The sequence below is a fragment of the Bufo bufo genome, chromosome 5, assembly GCF_905171765.1.
Source record: "Bufo bufo chromosome 5, aBufBuf1.1, whole genome shotgun sequence".
NCBI lineage: Eukaryota > Metazoa > Chordata > Amphibia > Anura > Bufonidae > Bufo > Bufo bufo.
The window spans coordinates 158,232,491-158,249,796 of record NC_053393.1 but is presented as its reverse complement, the minus strand read 5'-3'; the positions used below and the strand labels follow the sequence as shown (position 1 = coordinate 158,249,796).

At 44.6% G+C, this 17,306-nt stretch overlaps 1 protein-coding gene across 2 annotated transcripts in view; it reads right to left on the bottom strand.

Moving 5' to 3' along the window:
* Nucleotides 1-17,306, bottom strand: part of TMEM241 (transmembrane protein 241) — a 141,508-nt gene that overhangs the window by 75,691 nt on the left and 48,511 nt on the right. For both annotated transcript variants that reach the window (XM_040431905.1, XM_040431906.1), the window contains exon 7: nt 11,479-11,530. In XM_040431905.1, the coding sequence (XP_040287839.1) occupies nt 11,479-11,530 (52 nt within the window). The remainder of the gene's footprint in view (nt 1-11,478; nt 11,531-17,306) is intronic.

Sequence of the window (17,306 nt, the reverse complement as noted above, 5' to 3'; positions counted from 1 at the left end):
GTTCCTCATTCTACACATTTATTTCCTGCACTGAAAGAATCCAAAATGTAACCCTTTCTCTTACCAGCTCAAGATAACACACAAGGAGATTTCTACTGATGTCAAACATTATAATTACTCCCCATGAAATTAAAGACAAGAAATCTGTATTCTGGTAAACATTCAGAAACGACTGTGTTTAAATTGTTGATTAATTATGGGAACCCCATGGGGCGCTCTCTGCATTGATATAAAGCACAAAACAACATGGGGGTTTTGCAAAAGGCAATTTGCCTGGTTGCATATGAAGAATTCCCTGCAGTACAACATGCAGCATAGATAACTGCCACTTCATACAGTCCGCCAGGCAAACACTCTGCTTTAGGTATGAATAAGCACAAAGCAAGCAATATGTATTCTAATTCCTGCCAATAAAAAAAAAAAAAAAAAAGTGTTTCACGTGTGTCCTCGAAACCAGAGAGGCAAACAGCACATGAAGATTTGCAAAGCTATGTGGAAACAAGTACGGTATATACTGTGCATATCCGATATCCCGATTTCAGTCTAGAACGTCACTTTAATATGTACACATTACTTGGCAAAACTTAAATAATGATCCCAAAAGTAAAATAATTCAGATTCTTAAAATAAAAAAAAAAGACAAGCAAGGTTGGACCTGATATTTTCCAACATTAAAGTAAAAAAACAAAAAAACTGAATTTCATGATAAATGAGTAGCTTTAGGTGTGACTTGTCACATTCATATATGTCAGTGAAAAAAGTGGCACTGGGGGCATTATAAAAACAGCATTTGGCCCAACCAGCATTTTTAAAAAAAATGTATTTACGCTAGGAATATGGCATAAATATATCCAGAAATCTGCCCAATATCCTACTCCCCCATATTACTCACACAGGGTCCATGTTTCGGAGATAGGAGGAGTTGATTAGCAGATCTTTAGGCCTCGTTCACATCTCCTTTTAGGAGATCCGTCAGGCTGTTTACCGGCACAGAGCAGCCTGCTCGATCCTATACTTCACCGCCAGATCCCCATTGACTGCAATGGAGTCTGGCGGTGATCCTGGCATAAATAATGGGTTTCGGCCGAACAAAAAAACCTTGCATGCAACGTTTCTTTGTCTGGCCAACAACCGGCATTTCTGTCGGATCAGACTGCCGAATCTCCGAAACAGAAATGTGAACTAAGCCTTAGCTACTTTTGCCTTCCCTGTGCCTGCCCTTCGAATGGAGGGAATATGGTGCTTTTGGCATGAGGTGTCAAGGATTTAAAAATTCTGCCTTGTCTTCTTTTTTTTTTTTATCTGCAGAGCCACTATTTAGTTAAAACAAATAAAATTATATTACCTCCATGATGAGAACATTTTGTTGAATCATACACACTCCCTATGTAAAAATGAAATTTGGTTTAATTCGTTTTGATCACTTGTGATCATGTGATTGTGCTATGTAGGTGTGCTCCACTCATTGCACATGTGTACTGCGGTCCTTTGTTTAACTTAGAAAAATAGAAGATTAATATTCCTTATGTCTGCCCAACGTTACTGAAATATTGCTCAAGGATAATTTGGATTGCATTATCTACCACAAGTAGATCTGTTCTGTATGTATCATTTATGTCTATAACATAGTATAGAGCAGTGGTTCTCAACATGCGGAATAGGTACCTGAAGTCATAATGAAAATGTAACATGGCCCTGGCATGCAGAAATGTGCCAGCTGACAGCCTACAAAAGAAACCTGCTGTCCTCAACACCTCCTGTGCTGAAAGTGTCGCCACTGCTGCCACTGTCATCTCTTCTTACACAGGTAAACAGGAGGGGGTGGCAGTGGTCCTGTGACCGCCACCTATTCTGACACACTGAATGAGGGAGGTATCTGGCTGACCGTCTCCATACAGGGTCTGCATCTCTGTGGCCTATATTCATCTTGTGGTATGCTAGAAGGGGGCCATGTGTACGATTTGTGATTTTGCTGTAAATTGCGTGTTCAGTGGCTACCATGGATGGTCGTGGCTTGGCCACATGATCAGGCCGTAGCCTTATAACTGGTTCTGTGAGGTCTCCAATGGGGCGTGTATTGTCCTGATGATGGTAAAAGCTCTGCATGCTGTGCTATTCATCCCATGAAATCTGACACAATCTGTGATAGAGATTCTGATGGCAGTGTGATCGGAGTCTTATAAGGCTGGGTTCACACGGGCGAGATTTCCGCGCGGGTGCAATGCGTGAGGTGAACGCATTGCACCCGCACTGAATCCGGAACCATTCATTTCTATGCGGTAGTGCACATGAGCGGTGATTTTCACGCATCACTTGTGCGTTGTGTGAAAATCGCAGCATGCTCTATATTGTGCGTTTTTCACACAACACAGGCCCCATAGAAGTGAATAGGGCTGCGTGAAAATCGCAAGCAAGTGCGGATGCGGTGCAATTTTCACGCATGGTTGCTAAGATGAGAGTCAATTCACTGTATTATTTTCCCTTATAACATGGTTATAAGGGAAAATAATAGCATTCTGAATACAGAATGCTTAGTAGAAGGTCAATTGAAGGTTAAAAAAAAAATTAAAAAAATTAACTCACCTCCTCCAATTGATCGCGTAGCTGTCGGTCTCCTGTTCTTTCTTCAGGACCTGTGGTGTCATCACTGTGCTCATCACATGATACATCACATGATCCATCACCATGGTGATGGACCATGTGATGAGCTCAGTGACATCACCACAGGTCCTGAAGAAAGAACAGGAGACCGGCAGCTACGCGATCAATTGGAGAAAGTGAGTTAAATTTATATTTTTTAACCCTCAATTGACCTTCTAAGCAGCATTCTGTATTAAAGAATGCTATTATTTTCCCTTATAACCATGTTATAAGGGAAAATAATGACATCTACACAACCTTGAACCCAAACCTGAACTTCAGTGAAGAAGTTCGGGTCTGGGTACCACATTCAGTTTTTTTTCCACACGCGTTCAAAACGCATTGCACCTGCGCGATAAAAACTTAACGGAACGCAATCGCAGTCAAAACTGATTGAAATTGCGTACCTACTCGCGCAGGTTTCCCGCAATGCACCCGGGATGCATCCTGAGCCAAAACGTGAAGCCCGTGTGAACTCAGCCTAACTCATTGCATGTTTGGGAGAATTCGGGTGAAACTTCTTGTCACTAGAGAGTACTTGTCTTGAAAAAGATTGAGAAGCACTGGTGTAGACTAGAACAGAGTTCCCTTCCCCAGCAGATCAGGAGCTACATGTGGCTGTCAAATGCTATTATGCACTAAGGGCCGGGCCGGTTTTAGACAAAATGTGGCCCTGGGCAAAATCAAAAGTGGGGCCCCAAATCTTGTAATAATGTACTAAAAACACAGTCCAACATCCAACACCTGACACCCCCGCCGATTAGCTGTTTGAGCAGATGGCTGTCCCATAGACATACAGTGGTAAGCAATAGAGAAGGGAGACGATATGTGCGCACAGAGCACGCCGTATCCTCAAACAGCTTAGGGTGCCTCTACAGTACCCTAGTAGTAATAATATAACCATAATACCCCCACTGGCTCTAATGTCCCCCTGTAGTGCCTCCCACTAGTTCCAATATATAATGATCCCCCCATAGTTCCCCCGTAGTGCCAGTATATAATGCTCCTCCATTCCTCCTTAGTAGTGCCAGGTGTATGTATATATATATATATATATATATATATTATATATAAAAAAAAAAAAAAAAAGGGAAAGTAGCGGCGGCACTGGAAACAAGCAATATGGGTGCTATGTCCAGGGATATTGCAGCTTACCCCAGATGTACAGGAACGAAAAAAGGACAGCACTCCAAGTAAAAATATACTGGTCTTTAATCACCCATGCAGATGGCATGGGTGATTAAAGACCAGTATATTTTTACTTGGAGTGCTGTCCTTTTTTCGTTCCTATATATATATATATATAGGTTCAATCAACATCGATTTTCCATACGGAAAAAACGTAAAGACCTGCCTGTCTCACAACACTTCGCGGCCATGGAACATGTTGAAGGAGATCTCAAGTTTATGATCCTGGATCATGTTCCGTTACCGCGGACTGGTGGTGACCGTATCAAAATGCTCAAAAAACGCGAATCCGAATGGATTTTTAAGCTACAATCCATTCGTCCGATGGGCTTGAATGTAGAATACAGGCCATGGCTTTTCATATGATTCCCTTTGGCTTTGTCCTTGTCGGCTTAAGTGTTGAAAAAAATGTTTTTTTGTTTTTAATGAATATATTTGGATAATATATTTTTTTATTGTTTCACTTTTCAGGACCTATTACTGGATGGGCTTAGCTCAGCGGGAGGCGTGATGCTTACTTTCAACATGTGTGGCTTGTTCCTGGATTACTGCTTATTATACTGTTAATTACAGCTATATTTACTATTGTCACTTGCATACTTAGAAAGTTACTGTGCAGGATTCCCACCCGATAAGGGGTTAACTGTGACGAGCATAGTGGGAGGGTGATGGCTGCCGCTGTTTCACCTTCCCCCTTTTCTGTGCCCGTTGACGCCGGACGACAGCGCATCGCAAGATGGCATGTCGCCCGACCACATACCCTGGGTGTTCTATCCGTGTACTGCCACAGAATTTCTTGTTTCGTTGTTGGTTTTACCTTTACTTACGGCATTGTTATGTTACGTTGCCGTGTCACGTGACGCTTCACTAGGTGATCATGTGTTTGACCTACAGTGACGTCACGGACATGCGCAGTAGCAGTTCCGGGACGCCACTTCCATGCGGCGCATCACGCTACAGTTCATCCTCCCACTATCGAGCACGCCCCACTCCATGTTTGGTCCTGTCAACATCACATATTCACAGGTGATAATGATTCACTATTAATTGCCACTTTTGTATCTTTACTGTATTTATGACTAGTATGTATACCTGGAAGCCTTATGTACGCCGTTAACGGCTTTGAGTTTAACTACCCTCCGGGCCTGTCACATTTATATTTTTTTGTTATTTACTATATCTTCTGTATTTTGTATTTTTTATCGATTGCCACTTGTGTATGTTAATTGACTATGACTGCATAAAATGCTCACAGTTCCCACAATGCTGTATTGCTTGAGAATGGTCCCAGTAAGCGGACCGAAACGTCGCACAGGTGAATAAAGGGTCCCACTTTTTTTCACCAAACGGATGTGCTGCGGTGTCCTTCTTTATTCTATATATATATATATATATATATATATATATATATATATATATATATATAATGATAAAAATCTAAAACTCGCCTCACTCCCGTTTTCCCCGCCGCTGTCTGCGATGCAGACCACAGTTTTATCTGTGGCTTGTGTTGCTAAGTCCTGATGCATGCGGTACCAATGACATCACCACTCTTGCTCCGGTCTCACGGGAACGCGCTATCATGCGAGACCCAGCGCAGGAGTTATTGCGGCTTCTTGCGCTGTTCTAATGCCTCACAGGTTTGAGGCCTAGCGGCCTGAGGCTTGTGAAGTTGGACAGCCATGAGTGCGCCCCCCCCTTTATGGGGCGAAGTGGCGCCCTAGGCAGATGACTACCCTCCCCTATCCATCATCCCAGCCCTAATGCAGAGCACATTACCGCAGGAGGTATAAGAGGAGAGGACTATAACTCCCAGCATGTCTAAGCCATTATTATTTAATATCAGAGCACATTACAGGGTGACGTATAAGAAGATGGGACTACAACTCCTAGCATGTCCAAGCCGTTATTATGTAATATCAGAGTACATTATAAGAGGAGGTATAAGAGGAGAGGACTACAATGCCCAGTATATCCAGGGTGCTGTAATGTACACTAATATTACATAATAATGTCCGGGACATGCTAAGAGTTGTAGTCCTCTCCTGTTATACCTCCTCTTGTAATGTACTCTGATATTACATAACAAGCTGGACATGCTGGGAGTTTTAGTCCTCTCCTCATACCTCATCTTGTATTGTACTCTGATATTATATAACAGGAGGTATAAGAGAAGAGGACTACAACTCCCAGCACTTTCCTGGCACTTACATTGAATCTTTCAATTCTTTCCATGCATCACTGGTCTTCTTCTTTATTACTTTACTGCACTGCTTAGCTCCTCCTCCAGTTCTGGTCACACGATGGTGAGGTCATCGCAGGTCCTTCATCCCTCCCCCCCCCCCCCCCCCCCCTCTTCTCTGCTCAGCTCCGCCTCCTGCACGTGACATCATCACAGGTCCTACAGCTCCAGTAGAAGAGTGTTGCTGGTGTCTGGAGCTTTCAGTTTGCAGAGCAGCACTGTAGTAATGACTTGTGTTATGTGTACAGGAAGGAGGCCTTCACAATGCATTGGAAAGTGGAGCTTTTCAGCTGTCCATCCGTTTGCTTCCACGGACGTTCAACTGAACAGCAGCACTGAAGCAGGGGGCCCCTTAGACGATGGGGCCCTGGGCAATGGCCCACTTTGCCAACCCCCCCTCCCCACCCCCAATGCCAGCCCTGACTAAGGGAACCAAGGATGCGATAGCTAGAATTTGCTACCAGTGTCAAAAGACTTCTTTTTTAATATATTGTGCAGTACACCATCTGTCAGCAGATTTGTACCTATGAAACTGGCTGACCTGTTACATGTGCGCTTGGCAGCTGAAGGCATCTGTGTTGGTCCCATGTTCATATGTGTCCGCAAATGAAGTTTTACTATATGCAAATGAGCCTCTAGGAGCAATAGGGGCATTGCTGTTACACCTAGATGCTCTGCTCTCTCTGCAACTGCCAGACCTCTCCACTGTGACTGACAGGGCCAGACAGTGTAAACGTCATCACATAGGGCCCTGTCAATCAAAGTGGAGAGGGCGCAGCAGTTAGAGAGAGCTGAGCCTCTGGGAGTAACGGCAACGCCCCTGTTGCTCCTAGAGGCTAATTTGCATATATTAAATCATTTTTTTCAGCAATTCGGGCACCTATGGACATGGGACCAACACAGATGCCTTCAGCTGACAGATACCCTTTAATGACCTGTTCAGTGCATAAGTGAGACACTTTTGAGTAAGAATGATCGATAAGGGACTGACCACTAGAACAAGGGACATCAGCCACAAACCCTCCCTCCCTTTCTACTTGCACAACTCATAGGTGGGGATCTGAACTGCCACTCCATACAAATCCATGGGAGCCATAGTGCAGCTTTAATTAAACTAATACAATATAAAAGTATGTATGGGGAGTTACATTATGATGAAGTATTTTAGCTAGAACATTTTTAGCTGCAATAAAACGAATGTGTACGGAGAAGTCAAATAAAAAGGGATAGCAAGCAGAGCATATCATAAATTACTAGAACAAATGAGGGCGAAAGTGCATTAAGATGATTGAATCTAGACGGATGATTTACACAAGCACAGAAAATGTCTGTCCCTATGTACACAGCTATCTGTCACTGCACACTATATCAGATGTAACGGAAACTGTGCACAGCGCCACCGCCATTACTAAATTAAAGATTCTCCTCTGGAAGGAATAAAATACAGATGGCTGTTCCTGAAATATGATTTGTACGTTCCATTACACTTGGAAAAGGAAACCAGTCTCCGCACTCCAGGTCCATTTATCCAAATCTCCATTGCATGGATCTGCAGTTATAGCTAATTTGTGAAGGCTGGAGGTGCATTAAAGCCGCCATCTGCCAACAGTATCAATGCGATCTAACCGCAGCACCGTACTGTAAATATAACCATGGGCGAGGTAACATAGTGGGCACAGAATGAAGCCAATTCGCTGAGGCAGATTGAAAGCATATACTTCCAGCTTCAGGATTTAACCCTATATGTCCTATTGTCTAAGGATTTCAACATTATATACTGCCCTGTAGTGCTAGAACTCTTCTTCCGTTTTCTAAATGGATCAAAGTTATTTTTTTCTCTAAATATAGTAAAACATTCCTACTTCAATCTGCTGTTTTTGCTCATTTATCTTAAACAGAAATGCCATTAGACCTGGTAGTATTGGGTCATTTACAATTATTTCTGAGACAGAAATAAAAACTGGCTAGTATGAAAGGAAAATAGTATTTTTTAATGCACTGATCATTCAATAAAAAAAATAAAATAAAATAAATCAGAAGTTGCATATGAAATTTTTTTTTCTTCACTTTTTTTTTATGTAAATCCCATGTTCACTGACAGATAAGTTGTGGCTAAGGGCAATAGAATACAAAAATGTGGTTTTGCCTAGAATGTATGGGCTCCTAGGAGAATTCAACCCAACCACAATCGATTGTCAGAACCCATGTCCACACCCCCCTTTCCCCCCCATCATCCCTCACCCTAACGCCTCATGCACTCTGCCGTTGCCCGGCTGTGTCCGTATTTTGGCCCGTAAACAGCAGGTTCGCAATATACGGGACCGGCCATGTGCACACCATATCACAGATGCAGACCCATTCTCTTGAATGCGTCCGCAATCTGGAAGGAGCTGTGCGGAACAGAGGCACAGAACCCCATGGAAGTATTCTGTAGTGCTTTCATGGGGTTCTGTGCCTCTGTTCTGCACCGCTCCTTCTGGATTGCGGACCACTTTCAAGAGAATGGATCTGTAATACAGCATGCACACGGCTGTTTTCTCTCCATGCCGCAAAAAAAATAGAACATGTTCTATTTATTTTTTTGCGGTGCGGACGGATCATGGACCCATTGAAGCTGAATAGGTCTGGATCCGTCTGCGGCAACCACATGGATAGTGCCACAAATTGCGGTCCCTAATGCAAGGAACGGCCGGCACGCGGTTCGTGTGCATAAGACCTAAATTTAACCCCAAGACACACTATACACCACAGAGCGCTTTAAAAATGTTCTATAACATCCCCAAAATGCCACACTTTACTAAACCCTCCTTTTCACTGTCTCAGCATCCCATAAACTAAACCTCCCAGGAGCCAATACAGTGTAGCCCTTACCATCAAAATTACCTCTTTGCAAAATTACTGATGTACTGAATGGTATGTTATCTGGTAGATTTCGACAGTGTGCTCTAACATCAGATTTGGTACAGGCTACCCTTAAGGGCCATGTACTTGGGCGGATTCCTTGTCAATCATTACCCGGTGTAAAAGGCCTGCCGATCAGCCAACTAAAAAGCAGCATGAATCTGTATAAAACGTATCTTTCATCAACAGAACATCGCCCCATGTGAACAGGGGATGTGCTGCCAACAATAATGTAAATGAGAGGGCGCATGGACAATCCCAACATTTATGTGGGCATTTACTTGGCCAATAGTCTGTATGAAGGACCTAAATGAGTGCCAATCGACTTGCTATATTGTGAAACTAAACTTGTTACATGGGCATATATCCCAGACTGTGTCCTCTAGTTGTGGATCCTGCAGATGTCTGCGTCATCAGATGTAAAATAGTGAGCTGCAGAGACCAAGAGGAACCATCTCAGAAGCAGCAGGTGGAAAGGAAGGACTGAGGAGGTATACCGTGTTTCTCCGAAAATAAGACAGGGTCTTATATTATTATTTTTTCTCCGAAAAAAGGGTTAGGGCTTATTATCAGGGTAGGGCTTATTTTGGCTCCATGAACAACAATCACACATTAATGCTTGAACAAAAAATCTAGATTTATTCAAATACAGTATAATCAGTGGGTGGCACAGTACTACGGTATGATAACGGTACAGTACTCTGGCAGGCAATGCCACACTTTTTTCTGGTACCGTACATACACTGCACCTGAGCCCCTAGGCAGCAATGTGTACGGTACGTTACCAGGGAGATCCGACGCAAGAGATGACAGGGTCCTGATTGGTGGAGGTGGGGGAGGAGCTGCCTCATTCAGCTACAGTAGGGGTAAGTTAGAACGTGCGGGCTTGCGGCAGTACAGGGTAGAGAAGCCGCCCAGCGATGTACCCGTTCGGTACCGTAGATGGAAGCACGGATGCCGGCTTAAATTTTGCATTTAGTGAAGCCGCCAGCCACGATGTATGCGCGGGCTAGCGGCTTCACTGAAGGCTAAGTGTTGGCAGCCTGCGTTGCTGTACCGTAACTCCTGCCCGCCTCCGATCAGCTGGGAGAGCGCAGAGGTCCTGCCCGCCTGCCCTGGCAGCTTAGGAGCCATTAGTGAGCTCTCCTGAGCTGCTGAATCCATAAATATAAAAATTATCTAGGGCTTATTTTTGGAGTAGGGCTTATATTTAAGCCCTACTCCCAAAACCCTGCAAAATAGGGCTAGGTCTTATTTTCGGGGAAACACGGTAGCATAGCCACAAGGGGTAGGAAGAAGTATAGGAGAGAGCAGCCTCACACAGTAGGTGGAGGATCAGTGTGTGTCCTTATGTACTACGGGGGCCAACAGGAGAGTTTGCAGCATATATCACATATGGGGAATGTCCACTGGGATCTAATTGTGGATCTTTCATCATCTGGAAAATACAGAAGTCAGAACAACATTAAAAAAAGACAAGAATAAGTACATCTTCTAAGGTCAAGGCGAGTAAAACTGAGCCTTAACTACAAGTACACTGCTGCTGCAATCATCTGGAAGTTAGAAAATAGCGGCTTATCAGAGATTTGAAAAATGCAGTGTAAAGAGAGAAAAAAATTAGATTTTTCCAAGAATCTCATTACACTACACTACACATTTTCTCCTTTGCATTGGCTGCAGTGTAATGACAAGGGAGTGAGTACTTGTAAATTATACTGCACTTCCGAGACGATGGGCAGTGTAATGAAGAGGAAGTAGCGCTTGCATAGAGCACCGCCCCCTCTTCCAACAGTTGACGGACCCCCGCTGATCAGATATTGATGACCTAGCCTGAGGATGGGTCATCAATATAAAACCCCTCCACAACCCCTTTAAGCTCCTTGTCAAGTTTTGTCTTAAGATGAATCGTTGATGCAGCAATACATACCATACCGACAGAAAAATATGACACTGTCTAATAGAGATATAGCAGAATATCAAGAAGCTGATTATCATCACACACAGTGAGCTTACATATGGCGCCATTTCTGAACTCATGGTGGATGGTAGCAACAATCTAGTGAAAGCAAAGGCTCAGTTTAGATTTGGTTATGTTATGAAGTGCCAGGACCTTTACAAGATGCATTTTTTTCATGATTTTTTATTTGTTGGTCTGACTTCTACTTTTCCAATAAGATTCAAAATAATATCCTACTGGGAATTGCCTTAAAGTGTTATGTGCTGCAAATGCTCCTGCAAGCTGTGCGATCACTACCTCATTGTAAACTGCACTGTAGTACATACTCATTCTCCCCTGCTGTGTGAGACCGTTCTCTCCTTCCCACTCCCTCGCGCCGTACTACCTCCTCAGTTCTCCCTTCAAACCTGCGGTTTCTGAGATGGATCTTCTTGGTGACTGCAGCTCGCAGTAGGACATCTGAGGAAGGATGCAGACTCCAAAGTACCTGCAAAAAAATCCATTCACTCTATATCCAGCACAACTGATGAAAATAAAGAAATGACAGTACCTGTTGGTCGTGTATTGGAAGGCATCCAGCCGAGATGAGCAATAGAGTGACACTGGGAGGCAATCCATATGAGAGTTAGCAAGTTGTAAAGAGACAAACTTACAATCACAACGAACAACTACAATTAAAAAAAGAATAAGATGCAGAGAACAATACAACATTGTTTAAAATATAAGCTAACAGTATGAAGTGTATGTAAAAGCTGGTTGTACTTCTCACTGCCTGTCCCCCAAAAAAAGTCGCCACCTGGATTTAACTAAGCAAATAGTTATGAGCCTCCTATTGGATAATTACTGCATGGGTGATTATCTTTCAGCTGGCAATAAGTTATTTAACCCCAACTGGTGCAATGAGTTGCTTCTCATTTCTTAAAGGGAACCTGTCACCTGGATTTTGGGTATAGAGCTGAGTACATGGGTTGCTAGATCACCGCTAGCACATCTGTAATATCCAGTCCCTATAGCTCTGTGTGCTTTTATTGTGTATAAAAACCGATTTGATACATATGCAAATTAACCTGAGATGAGTCAGAGCTTGAAAATATGACTCTTCTCTGGTCACACAAGTAAGATATGACTCTTATGTTAATTTGCATATGTATCAAATCGTTTTTTTTACACAATAAAAGCACACAGCTATGGGGACTGGATATTGCGGATGTGCTAGCGGCCATCTAGCAACCCATGTCCTCCGCTCTATACCCAAAATCCGGGTGACAGGTTCCCTTTAAACAACCAGGTCGAAAGACACATCTCGTGGTCGTGGAAAAGATGTTAGTCTGTTTGAGAAGGGTCAAATCATTGGCATGCATCAAGCAGAGAAAACATCTAAGGAGATCCCAGAAATTACTAAAATTGGGTTAAGAACTGTCCAACGCATTATTAAAAACTGGAAGGATAGCGGGGACCCATCTGTAACGGATCTCCTGGCACCCCGACCGGGTGCCTCCGTCGATGGATGCTCCTAGTGCTTCCCGAGGACTCCAAGCACTCCATTTGACACTGTAAGCACTGCAGACCCCACGAACCGCCGAAGCTTGGTTGAGGTCTCACAGTCTCCTACCCACCATGGACCTACGACAAGGCTCCAGTGGGTGAACCTCTCCTAAATCCAGAGAGCAGGAACAGCTCTTACAAGAGCTAGGAGTTATAGCCAGGGGAGTATACAGCATGTAGCAATCCCCATACACATGAGACGAGGCTCTATGTTGAATGTAAAACAGGAACTCTTTATTGAACACACAAGCATTGACTTATATACACATCTTCCAACAAGGGTACCACCCCCGTGGACCTGGTTGGAAACTGAGACCATGACATAGCAGCCAATCCTTTACAGTTTACACACAAAAACTAACCCTATTCAACAAACACAATGGCATTGTCTGTGACGCAATTAACAAACACAACATGCAAACAGACATCTTTACCCCGTCCATAATGAATGAATAGGGACAGTGGAGACACATGTGATGGGATGAGTGTATCATATGGTGATCTACTCATTTAGGAGTCGGCTGCTATTATAATCAACTATCTTAATCCCATCACTAACACAATCAGTGGGAGTCTCAGTGCAGAGTTAACCCCTTTTTGTGTTGCTGAATCCACACCATGCCTTTTTAATGGGCAATAGGAAATATGTGGCATATAAATTACACACATAAATCAGGGTTCATAGTTCCTTGTAACCCCAAAAGGTCTTAGGGGGTCTCCATAGTTCTCGGTCCATAGTCTGTAGGAAGGAGGCTGGCCCTCAGGCTTCTCCAGCAGCCCCAGTGACGGTTCAGTCCGTCACATTTCTCCCCTCCCAACAGTAGACTAACTCAGGCACCGACCGACAGGAGGTCAGGTACCTGGTTAGTCGAGTAGCCCACCCATAAACAAACACTGGTCCTGTTGAATTCTGGGGCCTGGCTCTGTTCTGTATGTCCCCAGCTGTTGAGTGGGCATCTGCTACTCCTTGCTTCATTGTTGTTCTCTAGCTTGGAGCTGTAGGTACTTGGTGGGGAGAGGCCGACTGCGCTCTGCCCAGATGCCAGCTCTTCCGCTGGGGTAGCCTGTGGGGAGTCTGGCTCTGGAGAAGAGGATAGGGGAGGGCAGAGGCCAACTGCACTCTGCCCAGATGCCAGCTCTTCCGCTGGGATGGGGTCAGGCAATCCTACCCCCAGGACCTTGTTACGGATCAGTTGTGGAGAGGAGGGATTGCTTAAATCCTCCTGGCATTCCTGCGGGGTTGGTGGGGGATCTGTACCGGCTGTCCAGCATCCCTGTAGGTCTGGTGCAGAGACTGCGGTCCCATCTGCACCATCGGAGTTAGGTGTGCTGTCCCCCTGTGGTTGGGGAGATAGACCGGTTGTCTCCTCTCCCTTCAAGGTACACTGCCGCTGGGAAAGACTTACATTACTCTTACCGGTAATCGTTTTTTCCCTTTAGCCTCCACAACGGCAGTAAACATGGAGATTATCCCGCCTTCTCAGGGACAGGAAACAGCTTTGTGGATCAGCCCATATAAGGCCCCCTCCCTCTTACCTCTCCAGTTAGTAACCTAGTACTCAGAGATAAATGCAAGGAAGGTTTAATAAAGAACAAAGTAACAAATATCAGAGCCAGTCTGCTCTAACTTAGAAGAACATATATTTCATCAATAGAATATACACATAAGTATTTATACGTATTAAATAATGTATATCTATATATAGTAGATTTTTTTTTTTTTTTTTTTTAGGGGGGGAATTCCTCCTGCCGTTGTGGAGGCTAAAGGGAAAAAACGATTACCGGTAAGAGTAATGTAAGTCTTTTCCCTACGCCTCCACAACGGCAGTAAACATGGAGGAAGTAACATAGGATAACAGCCTAGGGTGGGACAACTGCAGATAGGACCCTCCGCCCAAAGGCTAAATCCCTATTTGCAGAAACATCTAATCTGTAATGTCTAAAAAATGTACATGGATTGGACCATGTGGCTGCACGGCAAATGTCCTCTAAGGAAGCTGAAGCACCCTCGGCCCAGGATGTGGCTAGGGCCCTGGTAGAGTGAGCTTTGAGAAACGGTGGAGGAGGAACACCCTCTGTCTGGTAGGCTAGATAGATACAGGACTTGATCCATCTTGATATTGAAGTCTTGCTGGCCGCTTTTCCCTTCAACATGCCCAGGTATTGAATTAGAAGTTGATTAGTCTTCCTAATCTCCTTAGTGGCTTCCAGGTATTGGAGGACACATCTCCTGACGTCCAGGTTATGAAGAAGTCTCTCTTTTTCGTTCTTTGCCTGAGAACAAAAGGAGGGAAGGATAATTTCCTGTTGGCAGTGAAATTTTGAGACTACCTTCGGAAGGAATTCTGGAGCATGTTTTAGCGTGATCCTGTCGTCTGAAATGGAAAGGTATGGAGGCAGGATAGAAAAGGCTTGTATTTCGCCTACTCTTCTGGCCGTAGTGATGGCTAGCAGGAATGATGTCTTAAGAGTAAGAATTCTTAAGGGTATATCTGTGATTGGCTCAAATGGAGGGTACATAAGCTTGGACAGTACCAAGCTTAAGTCCCAAGGAGGCACTAGGGATCTTAACCTAGGGCGAATCCTGACGGCCGCCTTAAAAAACCTTTTTATTATTTCCATGTTAGCCAGTTTACAGTCCATAAATACACTCAAGGCTGCTATCTGAACTTTTAGTGTACTTACTGCGAGGCCTTTATCCAACCCTGCTTGGAGAAAGTCCAGTATGAGGGACATCTGAGGTTCTCCTGACGGGTCGTATTTATCCTTCCCGAAGAGCAGAAAGGATTTCCAGGCCCTTAGATATATTTTCGAGGTGACCGGTTTCCTACTAAGAAGTAAGGTGGAGATCACTTTCCCGGAGAAACCTTTTTTCCTCAGGATGTTTCTTTCAGCCTCCAGGCCGTCAGATGGAGTTGGGTGACTTGAGGATGAGAAACCGGACCCTGAAGTAGAAGGTCTGGGCGAGGAGGGAGGATCCAGAATTCTTCTCCTGCTAGAATCTTCAGGATCGGAAACCATGATCTGCGGGGCCAAAAAGGAGTGATCAGGATGATTCGTACTCTTTCTTCCAAAATCTTTGCTATGACCCGCTGTATGAGGGAGAATGGTGGGAATGCATATAACAGGACTGGTGGCCAGGGTACCGAGAGCGCATCCACCTTTAAGGGTTGATCTTCCACTGCCAGAGAGTAGAAATTCGGAACATGTTTGTTTTTTCTTCTGGCGAACAGGTCGATCTTCGGCGTTCCCCACCTGGAACAGATCTGCTTGAATACCTGAGGGTTTAGTATCCACTCTCCTGCGTTTAGCTGGTCCCGGCTGAGGAAATCCGCCACCTGATTCTCTTTCCCTCTCACATGGGCTGCTGAAAGGGACTGAATATTCTTTTCTGCCCAACTGAAGATTTTTCTCACCACCAGGGCTAGCGATAGCTTTCTTGTGCCGCCCTGTTTGTTCAGGTACTCCACTGTTGTAGAGTTGCCCGACAAGATCTTTACATTCCTCTGCAGGAGGGAGGGTGTAGTTTGTTGGCTTATCTCCCCCGGACGAGGGTTCTCCATATATCTGTCTGGTGGGCAGGTTTTTAACTCTAGACTGTACCCCTTTTTTATGACTGACAGAACCCATGGAGAGGCCTGGATATTTACCCAGGCAGGATAGAATTGGGACAGTCTTCCTCCCACTACGCTTTGGGCGTCATTGAGTAGAGGAGTGGGCCGATTTGTCAGGGTTAAACAGGAACCCTCTGCCTTTACCCCTATTGGACTGCCAGGCTGGTCTAGTGTCCCTTCTGTTTTGGTCCGGCCTACCCCGGTTCTGGGACCGAAAGGACCGCCTTTGTTGAAAAAATTTTGATTCTGTAGGAAAGCCCTTTTTTCTATCTGAAGCTTTCTCTAGAATGTCGTCCAAGGCCGTACCGAACACCCTATCTCCCTCACATGGCAGAGTGCACAGCTTGTTCTTGGAGGCTGTGTCACCGGACCAGGTGCGTAACCATACTGCTCTTCTAGCAGAGTTAGAGAGGGCAGCAGATCTGGCTGAAAGCTTCACTATGTCTGCTGACGCGTCTGCCATAAAATTAGCGGCCTGTTTTAGCATAGGTATAGAAGCTAGGATTTCTTCTCGTGGAGTGCCTGACTCTAGATGTTCCTCCAACTGTCCCAACCAAAGGCCCAGGGTTCTCGCCGTATAAGTTGCAGATATCCCTGGTCTTAGAGTGGCCGTAGAGGATTCCCACATCTTTTTAAGGAGGTTTTCACATCTTTTGTCCATCGGATCTTTCAGAAGGCCGAGGTCTTCAAATGGAAGGGCAGTTTTTTTGGAGATTCCTGCTACTGGGGCATCTACTTTAGGGGTCTTATCCCAGGCCACAGAATCTTCTTCCGCGAAAGGGTATTTTCTCTTTAACCACTTAGAGGCGGATTGTTTTTTCTCAGGGTCTCTCCATTCTGAGTGTATTAAAGCCCGGATGTTAGGGTGGACGGGAAAGACTCGTTTTTTCTTGTCCCCTAATCCAGCAAACAATTGGTCTTGTACTGAAAGGGGTTCTCTGGGCTCTTCCAGGCTTATTGTAGCCCTAATGGTTTTCAGTAGGGAATTCGTCTCCTCAACTGAACAGAGAGGTTTACCGCCTGCTTGATCTGAAATATCCGAGTCAGACCCAGAGGAAATTTCACCTTCATCCAGGTCAGAGTCCTGCACATTAGAGACTATGGCTCCTGAGGTAGATGGTCTGGGAGACAATGTAGATAACTTAGCTTCTACAGCTGCACCCACTTCTTCTCTGATTATGGTTTTCAGACTTTCAATTAAAGATGGGGTCTCCTCTGA